The sequence below is a fragment of the Tiliqua scincoides genome, chromosome 7 (genome assembly GCF_035046505.1).
Source record: "Tiliqua scincoides isolate rTilSci1 chromosome 7, rTilSci1.hap2, whole genome shotgun sequence".
NCBI classification, from domain to species: domain Eukaryota; kingdom Metazoa; phylum Chordata; class Lepidosauria; order Squamata; family Scincidae; genus Tiliqua; species Tiliqua scincoides.
Window position 1 is genome coordinate 22,645,311 of NC_089827.1, and position 13,645 is coordinate 22,658,955.

The 13,645-nt window shown below is 42.7% G+C and overlaps 1 protein-coding gene across 5 annotated transcripts in view; it reads left to right on the top strand.

Moving 5' to 3' along the window:
• CACNA2D1 (calcium voltage-gated channel auxiliary subunit alpha2delta 1) overlaps window positions 1–13,645 on the top strand; it is a 472,859-nt gene that overhangs the window by 412,775 nt on the left and 46,439 nt on the right. For all 5 annotated transcript variants that reach the window (XM_066634567.1, XM_066634568.1, XM_066634570.1 and 2 more), the window contains 6 exons: window positions 269–340; window positions 1,567–1,638; window positions 4,133–4,194; window positions 6,976–7,052; window positions 10,661–10,721; window positions 13,375–13,472. In XM_066634567.1, the coding sequence (XP_066490664.1) occupies window positions 269–340; window positions 1,567–1,638; window positions 4,133–4,194; window positions 6,976–7,052; window positions 10,661–10,721; window positions 13,375–13,472 (442 nt within the window). The remainder of the gene's footprint in view (window positions 1–268; window positions 341–1,566; window positions 1,639–4,132; window positions 4,195–6,975; window positions 7,053–10,660; window positions 10,722–13,374; window positions 13,473–13,645) is intronic.

The following is a 13,645-nucleotide window of genomic DNA, read 5'->3' on the forward strand; positions in this document are numbered from 1 at the left end:
TTCCCACAGAGTGTAGTCAAGCTCTCACTTCTAGTCTGGCTTAATTACTTTTTCCCAATTATATCTTTAAAAAAAATTCTGTTTAAATGGAAATAGTACATTTTATTATAGTTGTGTTGATTAAATACTAGAGGTGGAAGTGATTCCTGATTTGGAGCCTGATTAGTTTCAACATCATGTCTGAACCATATTCAACCATTTAATCCTGAATGAAAAGTAACCAGAAATGTGTTTGTTATTTGCTGGTGTTTTACACCTTCTTCTTCAGAATCCCAAATCTCAGGAGCCGGTGACATTGGATTTTTTGGATGCAGAGCTAGAAAATGATATTAAAGTGGAGGTAAGTTATGCTAATGAATCATTTCCTTCAGTTGTATTTTGAGAGACCCCTCACAGTTTTTAACTAAGTGGTTTGTTTGCTGGTGCAAAGCAAATTCTATCTAATTTTCTTAAAGTTGAGAAGTTTGCTGGTTTAAAGAACAATACTGACTATACCCTCTGATCCCAGACTAGCCAACCAGTGGGACACAACAACATACTACTACACAGATTGATCCCCAAAATCATGCATTGTTATAAAGGGAATCAGGCAAACAATTGTATTTGTTCTAGTATAGAAGGAACAGCAGCATTCACCCATTTATTCTCTGCCAAACTATGTGTTACTTTAAGCATGTCATTGGTTCTGCATGCTCGTTAAATACCACCTGAAGTCTGTGGATCAATACTGGGGACATGATGTAGGGGGAGAGGGGATTTAACCTTTTGCCCCTGCTACAATCCTGGTAGCTTCTCTTTTCCCTGGAAGGTGAGCTGCCATTAACGCCAGTGACAGCTTTCTTCCTGGGGCAAATATCAACCATGCGGTGGGATGGGGGCAATCTGGATTACGATCAGAAGGGGTAAACGGTTGAATTTTCCCCTTCATTATCCCAATCCAGATTGCTCCCACCCCATCCCTCCCTCCATTCATAATCCTGATCTTGTTCAGGCCTGTGGCTGCTATTTAGGCAACAAAAATCAAGCACACAAGGGTACACAATTGATATAGTGTATAATTTGCATTAGGGCCAATCAGGTAAGCATCACCAGAACCTGGGCCAAGTAGGCACTCTTTACATTTCTCATAGGAAGTGTTGGCCAGATAATAGTCCCATCTGGAAAAGACTTCTCTTCTGGTTCAAACTCGAAGCTTCATATAGATTAGTGAGCCTCTCTCAAAGCTTCATATAGATTAGTGAGACTTGACTGAGTGCAATCAGAGAAAAAGACCTTGGGGATCAATCAAGCAAACAGTCCTGTTTACTCTAGCAGTAGTCAAATGAGCCCATTCTTTACAGCTCTAAGATGTGCTGTAGATCCCAGGAAGAAGTCTTTAAAAATCCTACTACTGTACCAGGAATCCCATTACAGACCAAACAGTGCTGTTTCCAAGCCTCTGTGGCTATTTTTAGACCTACTTCCAGGTTGCGTGGAGGTTCCTTGCCCCAGCCTTGTCCCAGGATCTTCTTCATTATGGAAAGTCTTCAATTTCCTTTTTTATCCTTGTCATTCTCTTGACTGTAGATTCGGAAAAAAATGATAGATGGAGAAAGTGGGGATAGGACCTTCAGAACACTGGTCAAGTCTCAAGATGAGGTACGGTTATAAATATTTGCTTTCCAGAAAGAAGTGGCATGTGCTTTTCGTCGCCAGTAAATGCAGTATAGCTGCTCTTGATATGTGATAGTGTGCATGCATAGTCTTCCACTGAGAGCTGTAAGAGTGCAGATCGGGAAGTTAGTACCCTGGGAGTGCAAGTTTGGTATTAGCATACTGACCAGTGCTTATCAACCCATCACCTCAGATTGGAGATGGTGGGACCTGCTTACTGCTCCTTCAGTAGGCCTTCAGTTAGTTCAACTTCTGATTGGGACTTTATTTGCTGCCCTCTGTTCTGGATTGTGTTATGCTACTTTTTCATTGGTCATAAATTGTTTGCTTTTCTATTGTTTAACTGTTTATTAAGCAAACCACTCAAGAGTGTTCTGCTTGGAGTTTTAAAATAATAATAAACCCCCTAAATAAGTCAATGTGTTCAAATTTGATGAAGACACCTCAAAATAGTGTCTATTTGGATGCGGGTTTTAAACATCAAAAAGATTTTCTGTGCCAAGCTGGATAGATCACCCATATAGATCACATCCAACCAAGCCATTGTTAAACACTGCTGGAAAGCCATTGTTGGGAGTCAGCTGCTCTTGCTGCCCAGAGAGTTATTCTGGAGAGAGCATCAGAAAATGTACAGAAGTCCAAGAAATCAGAATCTTGTTAATTCCTTTGTTTAAACTGCACACAGATAGAAGTAAAACACCTGTGGTGGTATGTTGCTAGTAGCTCTGCAGTGCAGCAGCTGTATGGTTTTTATCACAGACATCCCTATAAATCTTTGTCAGTTCATATAACAATGTAATACGCTACAGCTGGCAAGGAGTTACGGTTTCAAATGATGAAAACTGAATAGTTCTGCTCCTTTGGGATGTATTAAGTCTGATTAAATCTCTGCAGAGTGTCAGGGGACTTTCTAAAATTTTCCATCATGTGGCCTCTCGTTCATTCATTCTATAACGAAGCGAATTGAAATGTTCACATTTATCTTGCAGTCTAGCAACATACTTACATGTGTGGTTCCATTCAATGCATGCTTGCTGTTCTGTTCAGTAAGAGTGAGAGTGCAGTACTGTTCCTACCCAGGAATGAAACAATCCAGGAAGCAGGCTGCTACTGGCATCTTTAAAATTGCCCTGATGCAGTAGCGTAGCTATGGGAGGGTGCAGCACGGTAAGCATTGCAGGTGCCTCAATGTGCCGTGCAAGTGACCCCTCCCACGCACTGTGTTGGAGTCATCTGGGTAACTGTGTTGTTGCCGCTTCCCAGAATGGTGAGTGGGATGGACCACTTACACGGCACATTGCAATGCCTGTGATACTTACCACGTCACCCCCTTGTAGCTACACTGCTGCCCTGATGACTAAAGCCAGGGCTTTTCAAACTGGGGTGTCGTGACACCCCAACCTGTGGGCCCAGGCCTGTTTCCCCTTAAGGGGCGGGGGCAGCCTGGAGAGAGAGAGGAGGCAGCAGCGCGATCCCTAGGATCGCACAGCTCAGGGGGGCTGCAGGGTCCACTTGCCCAAGCCTCCTGCAGCCTCCCAGGGGTGCGGGGAGCCCTGTGCAGCCTTCTGCAGGGCTCCCCGCAGCTTTGAAAGCAAAAGTGGAGCGCCCCGCCTCCACTAAAGCGGAAGTGGAGACTTTCACTTCTAAAGCTGTGGGTCTGCGCCAGCGAAATTGCTGGTGAAAATCCAAGAAGCCCTGTGTCAGATTTCATGCCCAGAAGGGGGAATAGGATTTGGCATTGGCCAGCTTGCCGATTCTGACCCCCTTCCCTGGCCTAAACCACTCCCTTTCCACCCTCCCCCACCCCATTTCACCCTCTCCCTGCACCCATTCTGTCCCATTCCACCCTCACTACACTGCTCAGTGGAAGCTTACCTGCTTCTGGATCCAACACCAGGGGGACGATGCAGGCCTTCCCACTGGCACTGCTTACTCGTGGGGTTCTGCAAAAGTGCTTTACGGCACGTTTGCAACACCCTACACCAGTACAGTTCCTACTGTGCTGTCATAGCTGGCAAATAGGATTGGGCTGTCATTTTCATGAAAAAAATGTAGTGAAATTCATTAAGTTGTAGTATAGCAAATTATGGTTCTATCCTTCTACTTGTGTGAAGGGATTCCTTGCACAGAAGGGATAGCGAAGGGTTTTTATGCCTAGAAGTCCAAATGGAATGCTGACTGGATGACGTATGTGTGCACCTTGTTCAACAACACTTAGCACACTGCGCTCCCCAACATGACATGGGCAGGTATAAAATGTTACATTTGTTTTTGTGCAATTTCTTTTGCATGTGCTTGGTCAACTGCACATGGAACAGCAGAAAATGCTGCCTTCTGTTTGCGCTCCTTAGGATTTAACCCTACAATAGAATATTTGTTCCTGAGTCACGTGGGGTGTTTTCTTGTTTTGTTTTTAACTTTCTTTAGCTTTTTTGGAACCTTTGAGAAAATTACAGTCTTGCTAAAAAATATTTTGCAGCGCTACATTGACAAAGGAAACAGAACGTATACATGGACCGCAGTGAATGGTACAGATTACAGGTGATCAGATACCCTGTTTAATTTGTGTTTTTTGCCTTTAGTATCCAAAAGTTCTTATTCCTTAAATTGATCAAAGTCTTTACAGTACGCCCCCCTTGTATCCATGGGTGATATGTTCCAAGACCTACCAAAGATGACCAAAACAGTGGATAGTAGCAAACCCTTTTTAAAGTACAGTGTTTGCTGATAGTGGATTTTAAGACCCAGAGGCATCCTGCCCAAGTGGTTGACTGCTTCTGTGTTTACAGCTACTAAAGTGTCTCCCGGCTAGAGGGATAACTGAAATAGTGGATAAGGACTGGTGGATACAGGGCGGAGGGGGTCATCACTGCATATTTACTCATGTGAGCTTCTATTAAATGGGCTAGGGCTAGTGTATCTGAAGGGCCACCTTCTCCAGGATCAACCTGCCTGTTGGATGAGATCATCATCAGAGACCATGCTCCAGGTGACCCTGAAGTGCTGTTGTTTCCTCTGAGTGCTTATCTTTATTCAGAATATTCTTCCAACTAGCCAATAATTCTGATTTTTAAACAAAAGAAGCATAGAAACAGCACAGAATCCAAAAACCTAAGCCGACTATACTTTTCTGGTAAGTGAGGCATTACCAACAGACACCATTCCTCTTTTCCTAGACCTCACCTTGAATCACAGGATCTGCTCATGCATTTCCTTGGAGCACACCAGGACAGATCCTGTATCTGAAAGGGCTAATGACAGAAGTCTCACCCCATCAACCTTCTGGTTATTTATATTTTCTGACAATGATTTAAATTGAAATAATATACAGGGAGTTCTGTTCCAGAACCCTCCACAGATAGCAGAAACCATAGATACAGGCGAACACCTGTCCCCGCAGTCTGGACGCTCCAGAGGCGAAGGAAGCCTGGCTCCTCTCCCCTCCAGAGGGGTTTCTGAGCTCAGCAGAGGCTGCAGGCATCCATCCATGGCCTCTGCTAGGCTCAGACCGAGCTTCGCAGCTGAAAACACGTGACTTCCGGTTTCACAGAGAAACCAGAAGTGACTTTTAATACCTTATAAGGCATTGGGAGGCCGAGGGAAACCGAGTTATCAGTTTGACACAGACAAGCTTTAAACTATGGTTAGAGTTCTTTCCTAACTAGATTTTGTCAGCTGAAAGTACTGCAGTTAAATCTTTTGGAGATCACATTGCCATAGGCCCATTTGTATACAAAATTATGGATTTAATTAGGAGTTTTTCTTTAGCAGGAACTGGTAGGGAAGCCTCTTCTGATTTCCCATCAGGGAAATTAGAGGAAAGCTTTCACCAGATAATTAGTAATTGTACTTTGTGTAATTCAGATGTCAATTTCATTGGTAACAGTTACCATGTGTATTGCCCAATCCGACCACTAGTTTTTCACATTAGACATTCATTGGCATTCATAAGAAACCAGCAAGCACATTCCACATTAATAAAGAAACTTGAGGGACATAGTGGTGGAAAAGAAAAGTGTACATTTATAAAGGCATTTCAAAATCCGCAGCACTTAAGGAAGGTCTCTCAGGGGAGGAGCTTGAATCTTCATGATTGTTAATTTGGTAAAAATTAAGGAGGGAGTCAGTTGGTGAGACTTGTGGATTTCATGAAGAGAGTCTCTCTCATTTTCCCCATAATTCTTACTGTTCAAAAACCTTGTTGGCCATGCACAAGTCCTTGAGCTAGTTGGATTATAGTATATTGTAGGGCAACTACAATATGTCCACTAATTGAAGTTTGATATCTGCCAGTTTTATAAACATTATACTATATGCATTCAACTAAAACAGGGGTTCCCAACTTTTACGAGCCTGTGGACCACTGAGGCAAAAATTGGAATCATTGTGGGTCAGATGCAAACCTCACCCCATCCCCTCCCACAAAAAAGTGCAATTAAATGTGGTAGCCCATTGAGGAGAGCTCACTCAGAGAGATGCTGGAAGTGATCAAAGGTGATCATCTTTTTTTCCCCCTCTGGGACCTCATGGACCACTTCTCAGGGTCTTGTGGATCACCTGCTCTGCACAGTTGGGAATCACTGAACTAGAACTACCCAAACTGTCTTCAGCTAGTATTATAATTCATAATTTTGTTCTGTATGAACAACAAGCCTGCAACTGACATCCATTCTAGTAACCACATTTCCTTCCTTCCCTGCTGTTTTCCTTTGAAATTAATGGGGTTTTATGGAAGCCACACAGGGTGGATAGTGCTTTCTCTTCAAATTAACCCAATCTGTCCAGATTAACCCACTACTGCTGTACTTACCCTACAGTAAGCAGCACAGGCTGTCTTTTTAAACAGAATCATATAGTACTCTGATCTTTTTCTACTGCTTGCAAACTGCGTGCAACTTTTCATCTGTTCTGCAATATTTATTTTAAAATAGGCATTCAGGGAGGGGGGGAAGGTGACCAATTCATAAATATCAAGACAGGGTAGAAAAGGGTCTTCTTCTCTGCATCCCAGCTTTAACAGATACATTTTCTTTGCAGGGGCTTAGATGTGGTAGACATAAAAAAAAATTACATATGTTGAGAGAAGTAGTTTACTGAACGCATGTATTCCATGAACCTTTTGGGGCCCTGTAGTTAGGATCTGCTGCTGAATCACTGATGTCAATCAATGAAGTGGCCCATTCTTCCAAAGATATTGGTCTCTCATCATTTGTGGGGGAGGGTGTACCTGAGGGAGGGTGTACCTTTTTGCTCCAAAAAAAAATCTTCATTTTTTGGCATCTATATTTATGCTCATTTGTGCTTTTCTCATTCTTGCTACAGTTTGGCCTTGGTATTACCATCCTACAGTTTTTACTATATTAAAGCCACTATTAATGAAGCACTAATTCAGGCTAAATGTAAGTATTAGCAAAAGTTTTCCTGCTTCTGAATGTTACTGCATAGTACGTAGAGTTTTTTTTTTTTTTAATGCAGCATTTTGAAAGTCACGAAGCTTGTGAAATTCACTAGTGTTACCATGATGTACCCCCCCAACTCTGCTGCAATGATTCTAAGTCATTGTGTGATTGTGCAAGGTACAAAAAGTATTCTACGCAAGTAGAATATATTCTGCTACCCTAGTTGCACTAGTAAACCTTTCTTTCCCCATCTCCTTGCTTATGTGCCTACAGAATCATTGCTTTGCGTATCCTCTGTTGCTGTCTTTTTAAGGGTCTGAAAACTAATGTTTTAAGTAGCTCACCTGCAAGGTATGAATGGTGTAGTCTGAAGTCTAGCAGAGCTGCTTTGTGTTGTGCACTGTGGCTGCAACACATGATGCGGTGGCTTCTCCACTTCCTGGTCTAAATGAGAAGTGTTTCATTTTGAATTTTAACTTGAGCTGTGAATGTTGCATTCCGTGTGTCGTATGGCTGGATGTCTCCAGTGTCAAATCTGGATGTCTCTACAGTGAGAAGCAGCACATAAGAATCACACTTATATTTCCAGCTACTGAATTTGAATTTGTGTTTCCAACAACCCAGCGTTAGGAATATTTATCTCAGCTATGTTGGGTTCAGTAGAACTGTCACAATGGAACTAGAGGCTTGATGGGAAAACGCAGCATTCCTAACAATGTGTTTGTTTACCAATGCAGAAAGAAGGGGTGTGGGCATTTGCAAGGGAGAAGTGGGGAGAAGTAGGCATTTGCAAGGGAGAATATTTTAATAAGGCTAGTTCACACACTCACAGCATTTGAGCTGCCCCCTTACTGCATGATTACCTACATTCCTGAGGGCCTGTCCCCCTCTCAGTGCACCTTTCCACTTACTCTAATCACATACGTGAGTGGGAAAATTTGTATAAATCTTCCTCAGAGGTAATCATGGGCAGCCCAATCCTATGTAACTCCTTAATGAAAATGCAGTGGTTCTAGTGTGCCCTCAACTGTATCTCATGGGGAGGTTTTGGCATGTTGAGGCCTCCTTGAGATGAGAGAACTTTTGTTCTCTTTCCTCAGTGAGCCCCAGGCAGCCAGTGCTCCAGTTACATCTGGAGGGTGTTCTTTTGCAAAAACCAGAAGTGACATTCTAAGGCATTCAAGAGGCCTCGGAACACCTACAGGATGCATCTGGAGCAGAGTTCAGTTGCGTTTGAAGTGGCGCGCAAGATCTGCCCTGAAAGGTGGCAGGCAGGCAACGTACAGTGCAATCCTAACCAATTTTCCAGCACTGACACAGCTGTGCCAATGGGGCATGTGCTGCATCCTACAGTTGGGTGGCAGTCATGGAGGCCTCCTCAAGGTAAGGCAATGTTTGTCCCCTTATCTCAGAATTACATCACCCTTAGTGCTGGAAAGTTGGTTAGGATTGCGGCCAGAAGCACATATTGAGCCTTTGAATGGTGCGTTGTGTGACAACAGGGCTGTGTTTGGCTTGAAAGGTGTGCAGGCCATGTTTTGTATGTCCCCTGTAGTATTGCATGTGTCTTCAACACGCTATGCTGCTCACATGAGTAGACCACTCAAGTGAATGCACAAAATTGCAGACCCCTTCTAAGGTATGGCCACATGTTGCTGCCAGCTCACAGCTAGCTTTCAAGCTGTTCAGTTGATATGTGATGAATGGATGTTTTAGCAACACACTGTGTTGCTTGATTTACTTCTGAGCATTCTGACCTTGGGAGCAATCTGTATAACATGAATGAGAGATGAATGCTTCTGAGCCGAATTGGTTATTGGTTACCCCCTGTGTCAATTTCTCCTTTCTGCAGACCCTTGAAATAGCCACAGTATATAGAAGGTACATTAAAGAAATAATTGACAAAAGACATGCGTTAAAGTCTTCAAAGATGTTTGTCTTTTCTCCGCAGTACAGCTGTACAAAAAAATGAACCTCTGATCTCTCTTATGCCACAATATTTTTATTCAAGGGGCTGGTTGAATAAAATATTGGTTTGTGACCCCTTTTGCTTTACCCTGTTTTCTCTGTTTCCCTGCTTTCTCTTTCTGATGGATTATCACAGACCCAAAGGGCAAGTATATTCTTGTTGCTCAATTTCCTTCTGTTTACTGCTGTTGATATTTTCCGTTCATATTTCCATTCCTCTTGGATGCTGTCCTTTGTATACTTCATCTCAGAGCTTCTCCCACGACAGTTGAGTATTATGAAAATAGAGAAGGAAAAACAGATATATATCTTAGAGTGTTGCGTTTTGGTTTTTTGGTTTTTTTTATATGCTTTTAAATTTATCATTTGCCTCTTCTCCTTGTTTGTTTGCCCTTTTCACGTGCTGGTTCATGAAGATGCTCAAACTATTATTCTGTTTTTTCCAAACAACTGGTTGTGTTTTAAGCAACCCTGAAATGAACTTAACACTAAGTAAAATAGTGTTGATAAAATGTTACAAGCAATGGTGTAGCTAGAGGGGGTGTAAAGCAGTAAGTTTTGCAAGAGCCTCACCGGGTCGAGCATTTGCCTTGTTTTGCTGCCCTGCCCAGAATGGCTCTGAAGGGGAGGGACCTCATGCACACTTCGATGAGGCTCTCTGCAAAAATTAATGCTTTGCACTCCCTCTAGCTACGCCACTGGTTGCAAGTACTTGTTTTCGACTAGATATCTGAATAGTTAAAGTTTCAATTACTGTGTGGACTTCCTTGATAAATCAACATTGTGCCAGGTATAAGTTTCACCAATTATTATATAGTTCGATAGCATGTCGCGAAGCTGTTGTATAACTAAATAAATTCTTTCGTTCATTAGAAATACTGATGTGCAGCAATGGTGACTAACGCAGGAAATTCCATATTTTTATCTAGAGCCTAAAATCTCTGCTGAAGTTACTCCCTGGAGTAGTCAGCATGAGGTTGTTGCAACTTTGTTTTATAACAGTATTTTTCAACCAGTGGTATGGGAACCATCAGTGGTGCTTGAGGTGATCCTTGGTGGTACTCACAGGACCCCTGAACCCCTACTTTCCAGCAGCAAGATCAGGAATGTGACACAGCAAACAGCAGTAGGAAGCTTGGTTCAGCAGGCAGAGCTCCAAAGCATACTTTTGTGCGCTTGAAAATGCTCTCCCTTCTACCCTGAGCCATGTTTGTCATGTCACATCTGGCCTCCCAACCCAGAAATAACTGGCGATGTTGTCATCATCAGTTACTTCAGGTGATACTTTGAATAGGTGGACCATGTGAAGAGGTACAGTGGAGGACAAACCTTGAGAAACATTATCCCAGAGTAGCATTTGGTGTACCCACTTAAGCAGGGGTTGGAAATTCTTAGGAATAGGCTTTGGCAAGGTTAATAAACTTAAAATCCACTGAATGGAGTGTGGAATTTACCCACTTACAGCACAATCCTATGCATGTCTACTCAGAAGTAAGTCCCATTAACTTCAATGGGGTTTACTTTCAAGAAAGCATGTGTAGGATCACAACCTTAGTTTTGCTTTTAAAAATTCACCAAGTCAGCACAGTACTATAAAAAGCTAATCTAACCTATTTGATGTTGCATTTTCATCTTTATAGTTACTGAAACGCTGAAGCTAGATCGGTTTGATGAATTTGGCTACACGTTTTTAGCACCAAGGTTAGTCATTTTTTTCTGGTGTAAAGCACTCTATGCAAACAGTGAACAGCAAGCATTTAACATTTAGTGACAATTACACAAGTATGCAAATATTTTGTAAAAACATGTTTAAGGGGGTGTGTTAGCTGAATTTAGACCTTGCAAGGTCAAATTCTGGTAAAGGGTGGGAATTTGCAAGACTTTAATAATTTCCAGTGAGTGTTCTTTACTTAGTAGTGATGCTTACTCTTAGGTAAGTGTTCATAGGGTTTCTGCCTTAGATTGTCCTATGGGATTTCACAGATCCAGACCTATGATAAATTTAGAATATATTGTACTAGAGAATGTAGATTTACTCAGAAGGTAGATTTACAGTACTCAGAACCCTAAGGGCCCAGTCTTATCCAGCATAGGAGCAACAATTCCAAACAGCAACTGCTGTATCCTGTGTTGGGTGCAAGAAGGCAGGAGGTCTTCTTGGAGGAAGGTGACATTTGTCCCCTTACCCTGAATAAAGCCCCAGCCTTAGCAATAGGACTTCTCAAGTCTGTGCCACTTATTTAGCTGACACAGACTGGAGAAGCCCTGTGTTGGGCTTCTAAGCTCAGGAAGGGGGATAGAATTCAGTGGAGGTAACCACTGGTCCCATTCCCCTCCCAGTCCTGTTCCTCCCCCATTCCACCCTTCCCTTGCCCTTCCTTGTCATTAAACGCCTTCCCCCACCCTCCTGCTACCCTCCCCACACCCCCACAACCCCATGCTGCTTGGTGCTCACTTCCTTTTCCCTGGCAGCTGGGGATTCCTCTGTTGTACCAACAAGGTGGCACAGGCCTCCTTCTGGGGTGGCACAAACATGCTTTCAGGCACATTTACAACACCCAGCGCTGGGACTGTAGCGCCAGCAGTGAAGCCCGATAGCATTCAGCTAAAGACTTTAAGTCATGAGGTTCTGTCAGTACTGGAGGTGCTCACATTCCTGTTTGAGCACACGTATGTTCGGAGCACTCTGGAGCCAGCCTTGCCTCTGGGCTTTCCAGTTGACAACTGGCAATCTGAATACCTTTTGCAGCATTTATTGCTATTGCGGGCAGAGGATTGTGCCCCAAAGTAGACACGTAAGAACAGTCACCTGAGCAGCTGCCCCACTTCCTTTCACAACCACACTTAGAAAAGCAGACAAAGACATTTCAGTTCCGAAAATGATTGTTTAATGTTACAAGAATGTAAAAAGAGATTAAATTGACTCAGCAAGGTCCTGCAGGGATATATGGATTAGCTGTCAGCATCCTCCTTTCCAGCCAGAAATCTTATACACTTTCCTGGGAGTAAACCCCATTGAATGCATTGGAACTTCTCAGTAATTATGCACTGGGTCATTAAATGAATCACATGGAGTGGCACCTCTGCTTGCCAAGGGGAAAAAGATGGGCTGCCATTGCTTCTTTCTGTGCCTGAGCTGCCATCCTGTACACACTTTCTTGGAAGTAAGCCTCATTAGTTCGGAGTAGCTATGCGTAGGATTGCTTCAGAGGTGCCTTTCCCTGTTCTGCCTCTCTCTTGCTCTATGAATCTGGTAGAAAACTCTGGGGTGGGGGAGGGAGAAAACTATTCCTTCTCTTTGGAATAAGAAAGAGTGGACAAGAAGAGGGTTGGGACAGATGCCCTTTAAAGCCAAAAATAAGGGGAGAATGAGCTCTGGTGAAGGAAGGCTCTGCCAGAAGACAGTATAGGATTCCATCCCACCTCTGATGGACTGAAAGGTGAATAAGGTGCATGGCTTATTCTGTTGGGGAAAAACTCATGGATAAGGAAACCCCATGGGTTTTGCATCCAATCACACAGTTATTCCAAGGGAAATGATGGTTTCCACATGGGCTTTTGCACATTAGGTCTGGACCTGATTCTCTAGCTCTTTCCTGAAAGGGAAAGATCCTGCCACTGTCGTGTATGCCTTAATAACATCCAGATTAAATCACTGTATTTGCTTTGTGTGAGCCTGACCTTGAAGACAACTCAAAAATTTCAGGTGCTCCAAACGGCAGTTATAATTATGAAATCCCTTTGTAATACTGTATAATTCCTAGCTGGTGTTACCTGCATGAACCAAAAAATGCTGCTCTGGCTGGGACTGGTCTAGGATTCCTTAGTTAATGCCTTCTCTCATTTGAACCTCCTTGAGCTCTTAAACCATCTTGGGGGTCTAATTCACTGTGTCTTCCTTGAGTGCAAGTGCAATCCTATGCATGTCTAATCAGATGTCAGGAGCATTGATTTCAGTGGGACTTACTCCTAGGTAAGTGTGCGTGGGATTGCTGTCTGAAACAAAATGGAGTTTCACAAAGGAGAGCAAACAACCAAATGGTGTTAAGGACTATGGAGTAATTTAAACAAGTGTGCTCTTTCAGATTTCACAGGGGTAGAATGGGGTGGGGAGCAAAAATATTACATTAAATATAAAAATTGCAGGAAGATTGAAAGGTCTACTTTTGGGTATGTTAAAGATGAAATTATCAAAACAAACACCTGCAGTCAAGTGATGTGAAATGAGAAGTGAAATCAAATGCTAGAGGACAGTTTGACTGGAGAGAAAATATGAGTTGGGGAGGAGAGTGGTGGCATCTTTTATTTCACTAAATACACTGAGAGCAATGTTAATAAAATTCTTTTTTTCCAGAGACTACTGTAGTTCTGTAAAAATAACTGACAACAACACTGAATTTCTTCTTAATTTCAATGAATTTATTGATCGACATACACCCCAAAATCCTTCTTGTAAGTATTATTTGCAGTTAGTTTGAGGACCTAATTGGTCTTGTTTTCTATAAATTGTAGCAGTGGATCTGTTTACAGGGTTTGTTAGTGCCAGATTTCTGTGTTTTCCACTTTGTTTTTCTCAAATTGCTGCAGCCATCAAATGATAGTAGCTTCTTCTCTGACAGTCAATT